This window comes from Sciurus carolinensis, chromosome 18 (assembly GCF_902686445.1).
Source record: "Sciurus carolinensis chromosome 18, mSciCar1.2, whole genome shotgun sequence".
Lineage (NCBI taxonomy): Eukaryota > Metazoa > Chordata > Mammalia > Rodentia > Sciuridae > Sciurus > Sciurus carolinensis.
In genome coordinates this window covers 30310390-30329274 of record NC_062230.1, presented here as the reverse complement: position 1 = coordinate 30329274, position 18885 = coordinate 30310390, and the positions used below count along the sequence as shown (strand labels likewise).

At 48.1% G+C, this 18885-nt stretch overlaps 1 protein-coding gene across 1 annotated transcript; it reads right to left on the bottom strand.

The window, feature by feature from the left end:
* Window positions 1-2224: 2224 nt before the first annotated feature.
* Window positions 2225-18424, bottom strand: LOC124969812 (group 10 secretory phospholipase A2-like). The gene is made up of 4 exons (XM_047532754.1): window positions 18340-18424; window positions 15584-15734; window positions 13970-14076; window positions 2225-2437 (listed from the first exon to the last, which is right to left on the bottom strand). Exons 1-4 carry the CDS (start codon window positions 18422-18424, stop codon window positions 2295-2297), a joined length of 486 nt encoding a protein of 161 aa, XP_047388710.1. The 3' UTR covers window positions 2225-2294.
* Window positions 18425-18885: the final 461 nt, after the last annotated feature.

Sequence of the window (18885 nt, the reverse complement as noted above, 5' to 3'; positions counted from 1 at the left end):
CATTGCTTTGAGGTTTTGTTTTGTTTTATTTTTGAGAATTTATAATATCCAGGATAGACTCTGCATTCATGCGTTGAAGGAAACATTTTATAAATTGACCTCACACTGTATAATATATAATCTTTATGGTCCTCTCCTGGTAGTAAGCAGCAGGCATAATTATACCAAGTGCCGTAATTGTGCACATGGAGTGAGAGGAAGGGCGGCCTTTTGTTTTCCTTAGTGTGAAAACAGCAGGTGTGAAGTGTGAGACTGCCTGGGGAGATCAGCTTGCATCCAAAGTATGTGTGCGTGGCTCCAGGAACCATTCATGAACCCTTCCTACTGATGAGTGAAGTTTTCACTCAAACTTTGCATCTTAAAGTTTGGAGAAACTACTTGAAATAAAAAATAAAAGATTTTTATACAGATAAAACCTCTGTATGGGAAAAAACTGATTGTTTAGGAAACAGAAATTCACATTGCCCAATATAATCTGCTGTTCCTACTTAAGTCTCAGGCTCCCAGCAGATCCACATTGAGCCAAGGTGTCTTCTGTGGAAAGAGGGAGAATGTTCTTCCTTGTTTGCTCATCAGGCCATAGGACTGCCTAACTTTTTACATTCTGAATGCCCGAGACACTGAGGGCTCCCTGGGTCTTGAGCCCTATGGGGTTACTGATATTCTCCTTTCCCAGTGACGAACTGGGGACTGGTTAGCATGGGTGCAGCTGACGCCAGGCTAGACCACAGGTTGCCACGTCCCAGACCAGCACCCCCAACCCCTCGGCCTCCCACACTGCCCAAATCCCACTTCTAAGATGAGTTAATACCCAGATCTCTGGGAGGGAGGACAAAGGAGACTTGACCTAGAACAAACAGGTGGGCTAGGCACTTGCTTCTTAGTGCTAGGAGACAGACATGGGGAGATCAGGGCTGCCTCTCACTTCCCTTGAACCCTGCTACCAATCAAGGCAGCTTAGGAGGACCAAAAGGGGTGTCCATCATTTCCCGTGATTGGAAATGCTATTTCTCCAAATCCAGGCCAAGAAAAAACTAAAACAGGTTGGGAGGAATATTTGTTTTCAGGCATCCCCATCTCAGTGGTTGACTGAAACAGGAACCACTTCAACATCCAAAAGTTGGTGATCTATACAATGGCAACTAGTCAGGTGTGATGGCGCACACTTGTAATCTCAGCCACCCAGAGCCTGAGGCAGGAGGATTGGAAATGCCTGGGCAACTTTGCAAAATCCTGTCTCAAAATGAAAAATAAAAAGAACCGGGGTGTGCTCAGTGGTAGAGCTCTCGCCTGGCACGCCGGAGGCCCTGGGTTCCATCCCCAGTACTGCAAAGAAAAAAAATTGAGTGTCTATTCAGGAGGAGGTTTCCAAAAGCCTTTTTGTTTTGTTTTAATGATGTGACACAAACCTTATGAAAAAAATCATAGTGTCAACTACTTATTTTAAAACTATGGAAAAGACCAGTGAACAGCACACTAAAATACTAACAGTGTTATTCTCAATGTGGGAATTGGGGTGCTTTGGGCTTTTTTCTGTTGCTCTGTATTTTCCTTTCTTTTTCTTCCCCTGCCCCAAATAAACGAGCATGTCCTACCTTAGAAATCAGTAAACAACTTTTTAAAATTTATTGTCGTGTATGTTTGTGATACTGGGGATCAAACCCAGGGCCTTGTGCATGTTAGGCAAACACTCTACCATAACTGGACTAAATCCCTAGTCCAGGAAATAATGTTTATTTCTTTTAGAAATGGGATCCCACTATGTTTCCCAGGCTACCTTAAACTCCTAGGTTTTGTCTTCCCCAGTGACTGGGATGACCAGTATGTGCTACCACACCCAGGTTCCAGGAAATAAATTTTAACTGTTAAAGGTGGAGTGGGATAGGGAATACTCCCTTAAGCCAACAGCTACTACACTTGAACTTCACAAGGGGGTGTGTCCCCTGGATATCTTGTTTATTGCGGATCCAGAGCCTACGACATGGCCAGGCGCCTAGCAGGTGTTGGCATGCGTTTGACCACCAGCCATCAGCAGCAAGTGAGAAGACAAAGCCCCCCTTTTCTTAAAGGTCACACCAACCACAAAAAAATGATACCAAGCTCAACACAATCATGGTTTTATAAAATAGGAATGGGACTTTCCGTACTCAGTCCAGAGTTCCCGGATGGAAAGAGAAAGCAAACAAGGCTTACACAGCTTTATCACTTGACCTCCATTGCCTCCTGCAGAAATTGAATTCTGTTGTTCACTAGTGAAAGGGGCTTTATTTTCTTTTGCAAATGAACATATCCAGTCAGTCGCACTTGGGCGAGTCCTGCTCACATAAAAACGGGGGGTAGAAGAGGTACTTAAAGTTGTACTTGGTCCTGGCCAGGCAGTAAGCGATCTCCTGGTCACACTTACACAGGCGCTTTTGGCATTCATCCTCTGCTGGTCCTGGAAGGAGTGGGAAGATGGGAGTTAGAGCCAGGATCTGCAGAAACTCAAGGGTAAATGCCAGGGAAGCCAGCAAAGCTGGAGGCAGGACAGGCCATGTGTGGCAGGTGTGTATGTGTGGGACACAGGACTTCTCGGCAGGTGCTCTCCATCTACTTGGCTCCTCCAGGAAGCAGGGCAAGTCGGCACCCGTGAAAAGGAACTTGAAACTTCAGACAGTCTGACGTGCGCACAATTCTGGCTTCTCTTCCTTGTCAACATTTTGCTGTTTACTTGGGGATCCACTTAGATGAGACAGTAGGGGCCTGGTAGCCATCCAGATGTGGCTTGACTCTCCTACTCCTAGCTGTGTGACTTGCCTAAACTTTCTGAGCCCATGTCCTCATTTAAAACAACAGTGATGGAGAGGCAGCTCAGTGGTCGAGACCACTTGCCTACCATACACAAGATCTGATCCCCAACTGTGCATGAAAAGAAAAGTCGCTTATTGTAGGTAGCAATCATGTGACCCATATCACCCCTCCCTCCTGGGCCTACCTCATGAGGACATGCAAATGCCGACACCTAAAGATAAGTCCCTCTAACTGGTGGCTTAGGAAGACTTTGTAGTCTAAAAGTCATATATTATTAATCTAGAAGATGCCCTGCTTTCGACAGCCACTGCCTTTATGTACACTTAATTTTTGACATAATTACATCCTCCCAATTTCCTTCAAAAGGCACAGTAAAGAAGTATGAGCGTGGAAGGTGGCTGGCTCGGTCACAGATTTAGAAGCTGTGTGCCTTTAGACACACGCATGAAAAGCTAGAAAAATCAAACCTGGGCCAGGTGCAGTGGTGCATGCCTGTAATCCCAGCAACTCTGGAGGCCGAGGCAGGAGGATCTCAAGTTCAAGGCCAACATCAGTAACTAAGCAAGGCCCTGTCTCAAAAAGGGCTGGGGAGCTGGGGTTGTAGCTCAGTGGTAGAACAATTGCATGGCACGTGTGAGGCACTGGGTTTGATCCTCAGCACCACATATAAATAAATAAATAAAAGGCCCATCAACATCTGAAAATACGTTTTTAAAAAAAGGGCTGGGATGTGGCTTAGTGGTTAAGCACGCCTGGGTTCAATCTCTAGTACCCCCCCCCCAAAAAAAAAAAAACAAACACCTATGGAGATAAAGTTCTAGCATTAGTCTAGTTAGATGCTGATGCCTGCCTGCGTGTAGGCTGTGAGTCCCCAAGTTGGAGTGTGTGGGTTTTAAAAAAGAGAGAGAAATTAGCAAGCATAAGAGATTTGGTAGTCAGACTGTCACGTAACACAAGAACACTTGCTCTTGTCTGGTTGGAAAATAAGATTAGAAGGGAAAATCTCCTGGTAACACATGCCTGTAATCCTAGTGACTCAGGAAGCTGAGGCAGGAGGATACAAAGTTTTGTAACAGTGGTCCACATTATGCTTTGAATATAACACTTGCTGCTCTGCCACTGCAACTTATTGTTTTAAATGGACATGCTTCTTTCTCTTCCTCTTGCCCTGCTCCTCCCTAATCTCTCCCGCTCCCTAATATCAAGGGGAGAAGGATTGCCTTTCTTCCCCATCCTAGACAGTTGGTTATCTATCTCTGAGTGAAGGAATGAAGTGATCCACACTTGAGGACAGTACCAGAAGATCTAAGGGAGGACTATCTCCCAAATTAACAAGTGAATTACATCTCCAATGGAGAACATGGAATGTAACCTTTGAATCACCTCTTTAAAAGCCCCTTGTTCCTCCTGATGGGCAGAATCACAACCCCTGGGACAGGAGTCCCCTGTGCTTCTCCTTTGCTAGCAAAGCAATAAACCTTCTTTTTCTTCTTTCTGAAAAAAAAAGGGGGGGGGTATCTCACTTTAATTCATTTGCTAAGCTTCTAAGAAATACTAATAGGAGAGGTAAAACTCAGGCATCCCCAACTCCAAAAGCCTGTGCTTATAACACCCTGCAAACTGCCTCAGTTATATCATCTAAATGAATCGGGAGAAAAGGAGCCAGGATGGGAGCTAGCATTGACTGAGCAATTACCCAGGCACCCAGGGAAGGAGTCTCTGGTCCCCAACCAGGACGGTCCTCTAAAGGCAGTCATCACCACTCCATCTTGCAGAGGAGAAACCCAGGAAGGCATGGGGGGACCAGCACCCCCACCCAGCTCTGCCCAACTCAGGCCTCCTGCATCCTTCATCTGGTGACACAGCTGTCCACAGAGAGGAGATGGAGTATTGACTCGGACCTTTAAGGTCCATGTTATAAAAGGATTATTTAGTAGAGTTTTACTGGCATGGGAAACAGCTCATAGGTAAGAGAAAAATAAGGGGTGCAAAACATACTACTGTATTTTTTTAATTACATATTCAAATAAGAAAATAGGAAAAACACCAGAATGAGGAGTTGTCTATGGGTAGCATCTTCAGGAGTTTAATCTCCACTATTTTTATACCTTGACATTTCAAACATTTCTACTTTGAGCCATATGATGCTTTCATCACTGAAAAAAAAAAAATCATCTTATTAACAGGATTTGAAGAGTAGCTATTTCAAGGATTAACGTACAAAGCTGGGGATGCAATTCAGGGGTAGAGCGCTTGCCTGGCATATGTAAGGCCCTGGTTCCATCCTCAGCGTCACACACAAGCACAAATGTACAGTATCTGTTAGATCAAAATGCCTACCTGTCATTTAGTAGCTGCACCCAAAGAAAGTGGTTTCTAGGAGTCAGGTGTGGTGGTGCACACCTATCATCCCGGCAACTCAGGAAGCCAAGGCAACTTAACAAGACCCTGTCTCAAAATAAAAAGGACTGGGGATGTGACTCAGTAGTTAAGCCCCCTTGGTTCAATTCCTGGTACCAAAAAGAAAGAAAGTGGCTTCTGGAAGCTTTGATGACTCTCCTTCTCCCCAGCTTTTTTTTTTTTTTTTTTAACTGTAATTGATATAGAATAGTTGCACATATTTATGAGACACAGTGTGATACTTTGATACTTATATGCAACAATCAAATCAGGGTTAATTCAGGCCTACTTCTCCCCCTCACCAAATATAAATAAGCACAATTTACATTTTCTTTAAATGCCCTTGCCGTGTAAATGCACCTAGCCCTCTACCTGTCTCTTCTGATTGCCCCCCAGACACTCTAGAGGACCCCCAAGTATAACATTGGACCCAGCAATTCTCTACTTGCTACCCACAAAAACCCTCACATAAAAGCACAAATATTTACAAACACCCATGGTCTCTGCAACCTTGTGGAGCGGTTGATGGGGATGTGGTCAAAATAAAGTGTATTGATGATATGAACCAGCCATTCTCAGCCACGGGCAGCTGAGCCCCAGCAGGGCATCTGGCAATAAGTCGAAGATGCTGCTGAACATCCCGCGGTGTAGAGGAAGGCTCCCGTCAACAGAGAATTATGTGGCCCAAAATGTCAATAGTGTCAAGGGTGAAAAACCCTGCCACAAGTCGTATCTAGTTTTAAAGGAATGAAGTCAGCCAGGCATGGTGGTGCACACCTGTAAGCCCAGCTACTCAGATGGCTGAGGCAGGAGGACTGCAAGTTCCAGACCAGTGAGATTCAGTCTCAAGGTAAAAATTTTTCAAAGGGTTAGGGATGTAGTTCCGGGGTACAGCAATCCTAGGTTCAGTCATCAGCACAGCAAAATAAAAACATTAAAAACCCTCCCTGTTCTCCCACCAAGAGGAAAACATTCAGTACCCCCCTCATTCTCCAATGCCATCACTACTACTCTTACCATGGGCACTATGCTCCAGCCTCACTATCCTCACACTCCGAGCACCACCCAGCTATCCTCCTACCTCAACCTCCCAGGCTGCTGGGATTACAGGCATGAGCCACCATGCCCAGCTAACAACTATTTTGTTATTCCCATTTTACAGAGCAGAAAAAGGAGACTCAGAGGGAGTCTGCAACTCATTCAGGGTGACAGAGCTGGAAAGGGGTGGACCAGGAGGGTGTACCTCCCACCTTCTCCCTGAGCAAAAAAAGTTTCTTTCAAAAGCAAGACACAGCCAGATACTGTGGCCTGTAATCCTAGTGACTCAAAGACTGAGGCAGAGGGTTGCAAACTCAAGGCCAGTCTCAGCAATTTAGCAAGACCCTAAGCAACTTAGGGACAACCTGTCTGAAAAACAAAAACAAAGGAAAAAACAGGCTGGGGATGTGGCTCAGTGGTTAAGCACTCCTGGCTTCAATCCCTGATACCCAAAAAAAAAAAAAGGCAAGATGTAGGCCCACACTACTCCATAGCCTCAGGAATCCAAGTTAACCACACTGTTCAAGAAAAATAAAAATGTGAGAGAAAATAACTACCGCTGGTTAAGCTTAAAACCTTTAAAAAAAATGAAAAACTGCTAGTAAATATTATTGTAGGCTTTAAATTTTTTAATATATTTGTCAGGCCCATAAATGGAAAATGAGCCAAGCCTATAATTAAATAAACAACTATGTTCAGAATATCTCCAAACAGAATAAGAATATTTTTATCCAAAAAATGCATAATAGATACTTTGGTTCAGGGAGGGCAGTTCTGTAAATGGGTACAGACTCCACCAGCAAACACTCCAATAAATATTTCATAAACATCCTTTTTGCATGGGTAGGAGCAAGCAGACCATGCAAATTGAAGAGAAAAGGAGATCTTCAGCAGATCTCACCATCCAGCCTCCCTGCTCATGCTGGAAGGAGCTGTTTAGGGCCAAGTCACCTCTTCCCCCCAGGCCTCAGTTTCCCTAACTTTAAATGGCAGGGTTGCATAAGATGGTGCTGGGACATATTCAGTCCTAAAAGTTGATATTGTTGTGGGCTGGGGTTGTGGCTCAGTGGTGGAGCGCTTGCCTAGCATGGGTGAGGCACTGGGTTTGATCCTCAGCACCACATACGAATAAATGAATCAAAAAAGGTCTATCAACATCTAAAAAAATATTTTTTAAAAAAAGAACAAAGCTGAATTAATATGGAGACAATATGAACTTTAAAAAAATTTTTTAGATGTTGGTAGACCTTTATTTTATTCATTTATTCATATGTGGTGCTGAGGATCAAACCCACTGCCTCACCCATGCTAGGCAAGCGCTCCACCACTGAGCCACAACCCAGACCCTCAGCTTCGTTCTTATGCCAGCTTCTCACTCATACTATGGAGATATAGCTAAGAGTTCATCATCTCTAAAATCACCCTCCAGTGACCATCCCGATCACCTTTGGGCCTCCAGGGCAGACCAGTCTCCAAAAGGTAGGGTTTTAGTGGATAGTCACACAGCAAGAAGACAGGAGGAGGAGAAGGGAACAGAGAGAATAACTCCCATTCAGTCCGCTTATCATGTCACAAATCCTGTGACACATAACTCCCAGGTAGGCAAACAGAGGCTCAGAGAGGTCATCGTTAGCACAAACCTTCATCCTTCTAGGGACAAGCCATTTTCAACACAGGTACCAAGAATATTTAAAAGAGAAGAAGAGTCCCCTCAATAAATGATGCTGAGACAACTGGATAACATCATGCCAACAAACTGACTCGACCCTTTCCACTCACTCCATGTATAAAAATTAACTCAAAATAAATCATAAATCTAAGAGTTAAAACTATAAAACTAGGGTGGGTGTGATGGCCGTACCTGTAATCCTAGCAACTCGGGCAGGATCACAAGTTTGAGAACAGCCTCAGCAATGTAGCAAGACCCTGTTACAAAGTAAAACATAAAAAGGGCTGGGGTATAGCTCAGTGGTAAAGCACCCCTGGGTTCAATTCCCAATACAAAATAAAATAAAATAAAACTGTTAGGAGAAAACAGGTAAATTTCCCTGACCTTGAATTTGGCAACAGATTCTTAAGAAATCAAAAAAATGAGCCAAAATAGACAAAGTAGTTGAATTGGATTTCATCAAAAATTAAAAACTTTGGTGTATCCCGGACATTATCAAGAAAATGGGGCACAGTGACGCATGTCTAATCCCAGCAGCTCAAGAGGCTGAGGCAGGAGGTGTTAGGTCGGAAATTAGGCGACTGTAGGGGGCAAAGCTGAGCAGCTAGAACAAAGACCAGCCCACCAAAGGTGACCAGAAAGTTCGCAGCAAGGTGGATGGAAAGTTCCACTGACCCTTCACACCCACCTGTCACTCAACAGGACCCCCTCCCATCCTAGTCTATAAAAACCCTAGGCAGCCAGGGCCACGTGCGATTTTCTCCGGGTCCCTGTACCCCGGAGATCTGGGAATTTCGCCTGAGAGCCAAATTCCAATAAAGCTTGCTTCAACCACTTTTCTGTCCCATTTTATTTGGCTGCTAACTGTGCCCGCTGAGACCCGCCGAGTTTACATTTGCTCCCGCCGCTGAGCCCGCCGAGCCCGCCCAAGCTTACAGGAGGATCGTAAGTTCAAAGCCAGCCTGAGCAACTTAGTGAAGCCCTCAGTGTCTTAGTAACATCCTGTCTCAAAATAAAAAATAAAAAGGGCTGGGGATGTGGCTCAGTGGTAAAGTGCCCCTAGGTTCAATTCCTAATACCAAAGACAAAACTATAAAACATAGAATTGGGGCTGGGGTTGTGGCTCAGTGGTACAGCACTTGCCTAGCATGTGTGAGGCACAGGGTCTGATCCTCAGTGCCACATAAAAAAATAAAATAAAGTTATTATGTCCAACGGCAACTAAAAATACTTCAAAAATAAATAAAACATAGAGTTACCATATAACCCAGCATAGTCTATCTTTCACTAAATGAAAACAGGTACTCAAATAAACACTTTTCCGTGGATGTGTACAGTGGCACTATACACAATAGCCAGAAGGCAGAAACAATCTAAATGGGCCTCCTCGGAACCCGTGCATAATGAAAGGCGACAGAGCCATACACAGGAATACAATTTGGTCGTAAAAGGAATGAAGCACCAACACACTCTACGCCCTGGATGAACTTTCAGAAAGAGAAAGAAGCCGGGATGAAGCCCACATTCTGTACGATTCCACAGATACCAAGGATCTAGACGAGGTGGGTGCATAGAGGTAGAAACCAAATCAACAGGTTGTCCCTGGAGGTCCCAGGGGTTCCCAAGAGGAGAGCCTCATCTCAGATCAAACGGGGCCCCTGACACAGGACAGAAAAGAATGTGAGCACACGGCCATTAGAGACCCAGATTTATCTAGGAGGGCAGACACACATTAAACGGAGAAGGCCAGCCACCTCCAGAGGGAAAGAGCAGCCCCTGGGCGTGGGATGTTGATATTTATAGAGGGGCAGTTGAGGGCTGGGCTAGAGGTGGAGCCAGTGTGGAGTTACTCAATGTTGCACCAGGTTTTCCAGGGCTTGTGCATTGCCCTGTTATCTTTTGCAGGAAAGAGTATGGGTCAAGGGCTAGGGCCGAGGACTAGGCCAAGGGCACAGGCTAGGGACTTGGGCTGGCTTGCGTTGCATTTCAGAGGTTCATGGGAGTTTCCTGCATTCATTTCTCTTGAGAAATCCAGTCTATCTTTTTCTGCATCAGGTGCTGGTGATAAGGAGAAATGAGAGAGTGGGAGACTGGGGACTGGGTTTAGGTATAAGTTTATGTGTGTGTGTGTGTGTGTGTGTGTGTGTGTGTGTGTGTGTGCGCGCGCTCGCGTTGCAGTGCTGGGGATTGAACCCAGGACCTTATGCATGCTAGGCGGGTATAAGAACTACCGCTGAGTTGTACACTTTAGAATGATGAATTTTACATTGTGTTTATTCTCAAAAGGAAAAAAAGTGATAGAAGCAGTTTTCTGCTTCATTTCTAACTCTTCAGACAAGTCTGAGTCTCACTGCCTAAACTTTAAATTTATTCTGCTTTTACATTTATTTGAAAGGAAGGAAACTGTAAATGGAAAGCACATTGAGTCAGTCTCTCTGTCTCTCTGTCTCTGTCTGTCTCTCTCTCTCTTTGGTACTGGAGACTGAACCCATGGGTACTCTAGCACTGTACCTCACCCACAACCCTTTCATTTTGAGGCAGGCTGTCCTTGAACTTGCGATCCTCCTGCCTCAGCCTACCAAGTCTCAGGGTTTACAGGCTTACACCACCATGCCTGACTGAGTCTTAAAAAATAAATGACTCACTCATTTTTTTTCATTGCTTTATTTAAAAATCAGTAAGGTTGGGCTGGGGTGTGACTCAGTGGTAGAGCTCTTGCCTAGTGAGACCCTGGGTTCCATCCCTAGTACCAGAAAAAAATAAAATAAATAATAAGGAAGGTTGCCTTGGAGACACCTAACATTTTTAATTGTAGTTTTTCTTTTTCTCTTAACTTTAGAAGTGGTTGGTCATATACAATGAACACTACAATGTTAGGATGCATTATGATAATTATTCTCATGTTGCTTGTGGTTTAAGACAAAGTAATACAGTGTGGAAACAAAACTTTCATTCACAAAAAAAAGATTAATAAATTTTTTTAAAATATATTTTTTGCTGTGAATGGCTCTTATATCTTATTTATTTATATGCAGTGCTGAGTATTGAACCCAGGTCCTCACACATGCCAGGCTAGTGCTCTATCACTGAGCCACAACTCCAGCCCCCAGATTAATAAACTATTAATAGATAGACAGGTACAAAAGATTCTTTTCCAAGCCAGAGTTCGATGTGGAACTCTTCTTGGATAAGGTTATCAGCCAGAGCTGTTTTCTCTGTTTAAGGAGGAGTAAAGCCCTGTGGCTGAGCTCAATGGTACAGCACTGCCTTAGCATGTGCAAGTCCCGGGCTTCAAGCCCCCGTATCTCAGAATCAATCAGTCAATTAAGTAAGTCAAGAAGACTGTGATAACAGCAATTTAGGAGGCAGAGGTAGGAGGATCACAAGTTTGAGACCAGCCTGGCAACTTAGTAAGAACTTATCTCAAAAAGTAAAAGAGGGCTGGGGATGTAGCTCAGAGGTAGAGTGCCCCTGGGGCTCAATCCCTGGTACCAGAAAAGCCAAACCAAACAAAAAAGGATCAGCAAATATTCGAGAGATGTGAAAGCTAAAGCAGTGCTGAACGGAGACATTCTCCTCCCCTCCACACGATTAAAAGAGAACTGCGTAGCTTCCTCGTTGGGGACCAGGGTGAGCCCTCACCCAGTGCTGCCCTTGGAGGGGTGTTGCTGGGTCACTCTCAAGGCAGGCTCTCTGTTGGATCACTTATTCGACGGCCCCTGCTATGCATGAAGCACAGTGTCATGTCACTTCATCCCACAGGACAGGCTGGATTTCCACCCCCAGTTGACTGATGAAACAGACCTGGGAGACCAGGGCTTGGCCAAGTTCACATGACCGGAAATGAACCAGACAGGAATTTTTTCTTTTAACATTTCGCTTCATCATTACCCATCCATCCCCCTGGGGTAGGACAGAAGAAATAAGAAACAGGTAGCAAAGAGACATCAAGGAAAGACAAGGAAATACAATTTTAATTCAGAAGTTCCGCATGCTTTCGCAGGCCCGTCCCTCCCTGGGCCAGTCTCTTCCAGGCCTGTCACTCAGCCGGTCTCTCTCCCATGCCTGTCACTCCCAGATTTCTGGGAAACCCATAAATCTATCTGTGCACTGTTAATTAGCCCACCAATAAATAGATTCAGAGAGAGATGACATTTTAAGAAACCTATAATTTAGGGGACTTTACAGTGCGATCTACTGATCAGATAGATCATGGAGACAAGGTCAGCCTGAAGATCCTGAGAATGACTAGGACCACCATAAACTGCCCTGTGAGCACCAGACTGATGTCATTCCTACCTACCTTCCGGTACCGGCTCCTCCCCAAGCTTCCTTTAAAAGAAGAGCCAAGAACTCTGAACACACTCTCCCTCACGAGGTGGCCCACGTTTTCCTGTGAACATCTATCCCTTGCTGTTCTAAATAAATCTCTGTGCTTCTACTGATGTGCCAAAATGCTTTTCCATCACGTATGTCAAGGACCCTGCCGGTCCTGAGTTGAGTTCCTCCAGTTCCCTGGGAACTCTCTAGGACCCTCTTCTAGAAATCTCTTCTCCCATGGCACCTCTACCCCTCTACTCACCCACCCATCCTTATTTTGTTGTTGTTGTTGTTGTTTTAATGTTTTTGGTATCAGAGATTGAACCCAGGGAAGCTTAGCCACATCCCCAGACTTTTTTATTTTTTATTTTGAGACAGGGTCTCACTAAGTTGCTGAGGCTGGCCTCGAATTTACAATCCTCCTGCCTCAGCCTCCAAAACTGCTGGGATTATAAAAATTGCTGGGATTACAGGCATGTGCCACCACGCCCAGCTTTGTTTTGTTCTGACACATTTCAAATAAGTTACTGACATCTTGCACTTTAACCTTGAACACTTCAGGCCATGGATTCCTTTCAACATTTTTTTTTTGGTATTGGAGAGTGAACCTAGGGGCCCTTTACCACTGAGTCACATCCCTAGCCCTTTTCATTTTTTATTTTGAGGCAGCGTCTTGCTAAGGTGCTTTGGACCTCACTAAATTGCTGAGGCTGACTTTGAACATCCAATCCTCCTTCTTCAGTCTCCAGATTTGCTGGGATTACAGGCTTGTGCCACCACACTCAGCTTAACTTTTTTTTTTTTTTGGTGCTGGGGATCAGAACCCAGGGCCCTGTGCTTGTAAGGCAAGCACTTTTCCAACTGAGCTATCTCCCCAGCCCCAGCTTAACTTTTAATGCACAAGTAATTCATGAAGATAATCTTTTTGTTAAACATGGAAGCATACCAAGAACATGAAGTTGCCTTATACCACTATGCCCTTCAACCTGTTCCTAGAGACAGCCACAGCCATCCTCAGTTTGGAGTGTATCTTTACACATCTTTTTTGAGCTTTCTACATGCCTACATCAAGCCATGGAAGGTAGTATGGTACTATTTTGCAATTTTTTTTTTTTGGGGGGGGGTCCAGGAATTGAACTCAGGGGCACTCAACCACTGAGCCACATCCCCAGCCCTATTTTGTATTTTATTTAGAGACAGGGTCTCACTGAGTTGCTTAAGGTCTCACTAAGTTGCTGAGGCTGGCTTTGAACTCAGGATCCTCCTGCCTCAGCCTCCCCAGCTGCTGGGACTACAGGTGTGCGCCACCATGCCCGACTTTTCTTTCTTTTTTTAATACGAATAATTCTGTACTGTCAAAGTCATTCTGCAGTTTGTTTTTCACTTAACATCTCCCTAGATCAGCATATATTTCTATCTTATCCTTTCTTTGGTTGCAGAGTATTCCACAGTGTGGAAGCATCATGGGTTTATTTACCGAGCACACTTTTTGATGGACTTTTAGGTTGTTTATACCTATTTTTTTTTCCTTTTCATCCAGACACTAAGTAAGTCGGTTTCTGTGTGCATGTGTGTGTGCGTTTCATGTGTGCAGTGTAAAAGGTCGCTTATATCAGATGACCCTAAGGGATGGTTTGCGGAGAGTTAAGAACAATACTATGTTCTTGCAAGAAGAGCACAGGAATCACCTGACCCTTCCAGGAAGCCCAGGGGACACTTGGGGATGTTGACGTGTACCGTGCTGGAACTCACCACACAGGACGTGCTGATTGACACACTGCCAGGAGTAGCGCTCCATCTTGGGGCTGCAGCCAGCCTCCTCTGCACGAGTGTAGCAGCAATCATGGTAATAGCAGCACCTGCAGGTGTCAGACAGGCAGGCTGGCAGGTGGGTGCCGGCAGGGAACTCTCTTGCATCCTCCCTTGCTGGGGCTGTGGGTAAGTGAGCACCCCCAAGGAGCCAGTGCCCTCCGGTGGAAGCTTTATCCCAATGCCAGGAATCTTAGTGCTAGGAAAGAACCCCACTGGCTCCATCCCTGGCCATGCCCAAGCAGGGTCCTGGCCTGCTGGCCTCACTGACCCTCTGCACTCCAGCTTCCTACCTGTCCCTCCAGTAAACCAAGCCCCGTCACCTCCTGAATCTGTCTGTGTCGCACCCTCTGCCTGAGAAGGCATGGCCTCCTCCTATCTCCCCAAGCTATACTGTCTCCTGTTACACCCTCTCATAAAACCCAGGTTCCCTCCCCTCCGGGCAGGTTTGTCAGGAAACCCTCATTATAAGCCTCGTAACATCTGTCCTTCTGGGATAAGCAGAGCTGTGTGAGGGCAGGACCTCTCTTCCAGGCCTTCTGTGCCTCCATAAACATTCACTGTTGAACAGTGGCCTTGGGAACACCCACGAATGCCGTCAGACCTGTCACTCATTCATTTACCCACTTGTGCATTCACTGGAATTCTCTCCACTTGTCTGAGCCCTCAACAGTCTCTGGGGAGGGAGACAGACAAGCCACCAGACACATGAATGGCAAGCAGTGTTGGGAAGCAGGGTAAACAGAGGCACTCTGGGAGCCCAGAGGAGATGGCAGGACCAATGAGGCTCCAGAGAAGGCTCCCTGGAGACAGTGGTGCGCCAACTGCCTCTAAAGGACATGCAGGAGCCAGCCAGACTGAGTGGCGGAGATCACTGCCGGTGGCAGGTGCATCTGTGGCTCAAGGGTAAGGCAAGAGCTCTCCAGAACAACCACAACCTCCACTAGGGAAGAGGTGCTGAGCTCGCCCAGCGTGCCTTCTAGCTTTCTGAAATGGGCGAGTAGTTACAACTCTTGGTGCCTCAGGGCCTTCCTCTGTAAAATGGGGACAAGCACCATGACTGTCTCCAAGCCGGGCCAAGAGAAATGAGGAAGTCACAGGAAGAGCTCGGCCTTACAGGAGCAGCCCCTTCTCACGTGGTTGCAGAGGGCAGGGGTTGGGAGCGTGAATGCGGTCAGACTGCCTGAGTTCAAATCCCGGGTCCCACGCCTTACTCTATGCAGCCCAGACAGGTAACTTAACCTTCCAGAGCCTCAGTCTCCTTGTCCATGAAATGGGTTTGATGTGAGGGCTGAAGGGTTGCTCAGAGCAGTTCCTGGTGCATTAGTAGCCTGTTCCTGGTTCTTGTTATATTATCTTTTAGGCAGCATAGTTAGCGCATGACCAGGGTAAGGGGCAGCTGGCACCAAGATGTGTCCTCACTGGCCACATAACCCAGGAGGCAGCACCACACACTGGGATCTTTCTGCACCAACCCCCAACTTCAGTTTGGGGTACTTTCTCAAGGGCCTCAGGGTGCAGGAGGAACTTCTAGCCTGGGCCCAAGTATGCACTCACCAGTCAATGGCATCCCGGGGCTGGCCATGGCCACCCAGGCCACAGTAGCAGCCGTAGTTCATGTAGGCCATGGGGGTTCGGGTGCCGACACAATTCAAAGTCCCTGCCAGTTCCAGGATCCCACGCCGGTGCACATGTGACCTCTTAGATGCTGAGTGGTAAACAAGGGTCAGAGGTTTCAGGTCAGGACTTCCCTGGCCCTCCGGAGGGACTGCGAAGGGCCTGGATGTTGCAGCCCGTCTGGATTCAAATCCCGTTTTCTACCTGTGTGACCTTGGACAAACTAGGAACCTCTGCGTGCCTTGGTTTCCTGATTTGGGAAATGGAGGTTAAGGTGACCTCCACCTGGAGCATAAAACGAGCCGAGGCATGCTAGCTTTAACTGTTACAATCAACATCCTCCAGGCAGCCATGAAAGGAAAACGAGTCGCAGACCACACCATGAGAGAGATCACACCACAGGGCCTTGGCACTGGCTGGTCCCTCTCTCTGGAACACACCCCTGCCCCTGTCAACTTCAAACACAGTCCCATTGCAAGTCCTGCATCAGATGCTCATTCAGCTGCCTGTGCTCGGCCCTGGGCATCAGAGATAGCTAAACAGCATCCCTGTCACCAGGGAGGGCTTTTCTGGGGGCTTCCCAGTCCCTGGGTCCCACAGACAGTTCTCCCCCAGACTCTGGCTCAGGGCCTTTGCATCTCCTTATTTTTACTGCCCAGGAGCAGCATCCTCCCAGTCTGGGAGGCTCCCCTGACTGAGCCTGGCCATTTCTCTGAATTCTGGCACAGCCCTGGCACATAACAGTACCCAACAGCTATGCTAGAACCCCTGCAGTTGACAAGTGAGAAACAAGAGACTACCTGGGAATGGTGTCCCCACACTCACACAACCCATAGCTCCTGAGCTGAGGCTCTGACCCAGGCTTCTGACCCATGAACCTGTGTTCCTCCCTCCTGGCCCAGGAAGGCCAGAGTGACAAGGCTGAGGGACAGCACGGCAGAGCAGAAACTCGTGCCCGGGCCTGTGTCCTAGGCATCTGCTCCCAGCACGCCAGGGCCTGAGGGCAGTGCAGGTGGATGCCTAGCACGTGAACAGCACCTCTCTCTTGATTAGGACATGTTTCACCACAATGGCTCTTTGGAGGGGTCCAAGCCAAATCTAAATGCAGTTGTATTGTTCTCAGTGGGAAAAAGTAGCACATTAGTGTGTGGTTGGGGGCAGAGCTGAGTCAAATAACAAAAGGCAAAACTGAGTTTAGAGTTCAGAAGTTTGCCTTCCTCTCTGGTTGGCCTGTTCTAACTCTCCCAGCAACCTACACGTCTGCCTCACCCCTTCGATGGCTCCCACAGGCTCTGGATAAAGCTCAAGGGCCCCACTGCACCGCAAGGCCCAGTGGGGGTCAAGCCCTCCCACACCTGCAGGGTCCCCTCTGCTGCACCAGGAATCCTGGGCTCTTTCCAGTCACATGCATCACACACTCACCCTGCTGTAAATGCGCTCGCTCATCCCCACCAAGCTCACAGACCACCTCCCTCCACAACTGCCTCACCCCCCAGGTGGCCCCAGGGACCCTCGACAGACTATGCTGCTGTCTGCTTATGAGGGTGGTCCTCCCACCTGGGCAGTCTTACAGAGCAGATCTCTGACGGGCAGCTCTGAATGCCTCGGCACTTGGTAGGCTCCCAGGAGAGGTCCCTGGACCTCTGAATCCACTAAGCTCTGTGGAACACACTCACCCGAGACACCCCAGACGTCCCTGTCCCAACACCATATTTTGAAGCCGTCTGCAGAATTCCCACCACCACCACCACCACCTGACCACTCTCTGGCATCTCAGGTCTAGGAACAGACCTAAGAAGGGCTCAGGCACGGGGTGGGTTTGAAACTAAAGAAAACCCTCCCTTTGTGCCAACATAGGTGGGGCAGGTCAGGCTGGGGTCTGTTTGCTCTGTCTGCCCAGGGACAGCCTCCTTTGGGAGTGCTTGGGCTGACAGGGTATCCTACGGGCCCCAGGTCTGCGAGCATCTGTATTTCTCGGTGTGTGTCCAGGATTCACGTGAGTTGCCTTGGGGCTGTCTCAGGGGTCCCTGGGTTGTGCAGGCAGGTGCTCCCCTCCAAGCATCTTTGCCGAATCTGCAGTGTGGGTCTGTGGAGTCTTGGGTCTGTGGAGTCTTGCACCCGAGTGCCCAGGTGAGGCAGAGTCTGCTCCGGTGTGGCTGCCTTAGGGTATCTGCATGTTTCCTGTGCGTGCTCATCTGTGCACTCCAAGAATGGGCAGCCACCAAGGGGACCTCTCCCAGGGTGACCCCAGGGAGAGATGAGAAGGGGACAATATGTTTTTTGCCCAGCCCCACTGCCCCTGCTCTCCACCCCAGGAGGACTGCCTGGTGCCCAACCTCCACTCCAGGAACAGGCAGACTGATGGTCAGCTCACAAAAATGGAGACCAGGACAGGGGGGTGGGGGCTCTGGTTGTTCCATGGGGTATTTGAGGGGTGGACTCTGAACCCTTAGGGAAGGGCAGGGTTAATTCTGAGTCCCTGGGTGGAGTGTTATTTAGGGGGCCCTGGAAGAAATAGGGGACAGGGTTACTGGGTCTCTGGGAAGGAGAGTGGGTGGACCTCAGAAGGGAGGGCTGGGGGTTGTGGAGCTCCTGGGGACCTGGGGAGGCGTGCTGGGGGAGTCCCTGTGGAGGGGTGGGGATGTCGAACTCCTAGGTCCCTAGGGAGGGCTGGAGGAGCCCGGTTCTTCACTTACCCCCGCTGGGTCCGGGACCAGGTCCCAGCAGAAGCAGCAGCAAGAGCGGCAGCATTACTGGGGGGCACGGAGGTAGCGGACCCATGGGAGGGTGGCAGGTGAGGGACGGTCTGGCGGGCAGCTTAATCTCCGAGCCCAGCGGACCCCTACCTTTGGCCCCGCCCCGGCCTCACCTTCCCGCTGGCTGGGCGGAGCCAGGCAGGGGCGGGTACCTGGGGCTGTGCGGAGCCTCCGTCCCGACCTCTGTGTGTTGGTCCCCCGCATGGGCTCGGGAGGCCAATCGGGTCGCTGGGGCCAAGAGGGCGAGTCTGGCCCCGGAGTACCAAGCCCTGAAGGAGCTAGCAGGGGCTCGGTGGATGTGATTACCTGGAGCGCCTCCGCGCCGCTCACCTGGCATCCAAAAGGAGCGCGAGGCCTGGGCAGGGAGAGCACTGAATCCCCTCCCCATCTTAAGATGTAGGAAACTTCGCGCTGCTATTGCCTCTCAGAACCGACACTCTACAGTGTTCCCACGACGGCCACCACCGTAGTGGAGGAGCAGGTGAC

Bases quoted from the DNA above. Each gene is read 5' to 3' on its own strand.
- LOC124969812 (XM_047532754.1), bottom strand. From the start codon at position 18,424: ATGGGTCCGCTACCTCCGTGCCCCCCAGTAATGCTGCCGCTCTTGCTG. The intron at 15,735-18,339 runs GTAAGTGAAGAA...TTTACCACTCAG, and splicing joins TGGTCCCGGACCCAGCGGGG to CATCTAAGAGGTCACATGTG. The intron at 2,438-13,969 runs GTGAGTTCCAGC...CACTCCTTCCAG, and splicing joins CAATCAGCACGTCCTGTGTG to GACCAGCAGAGGATGAATGC.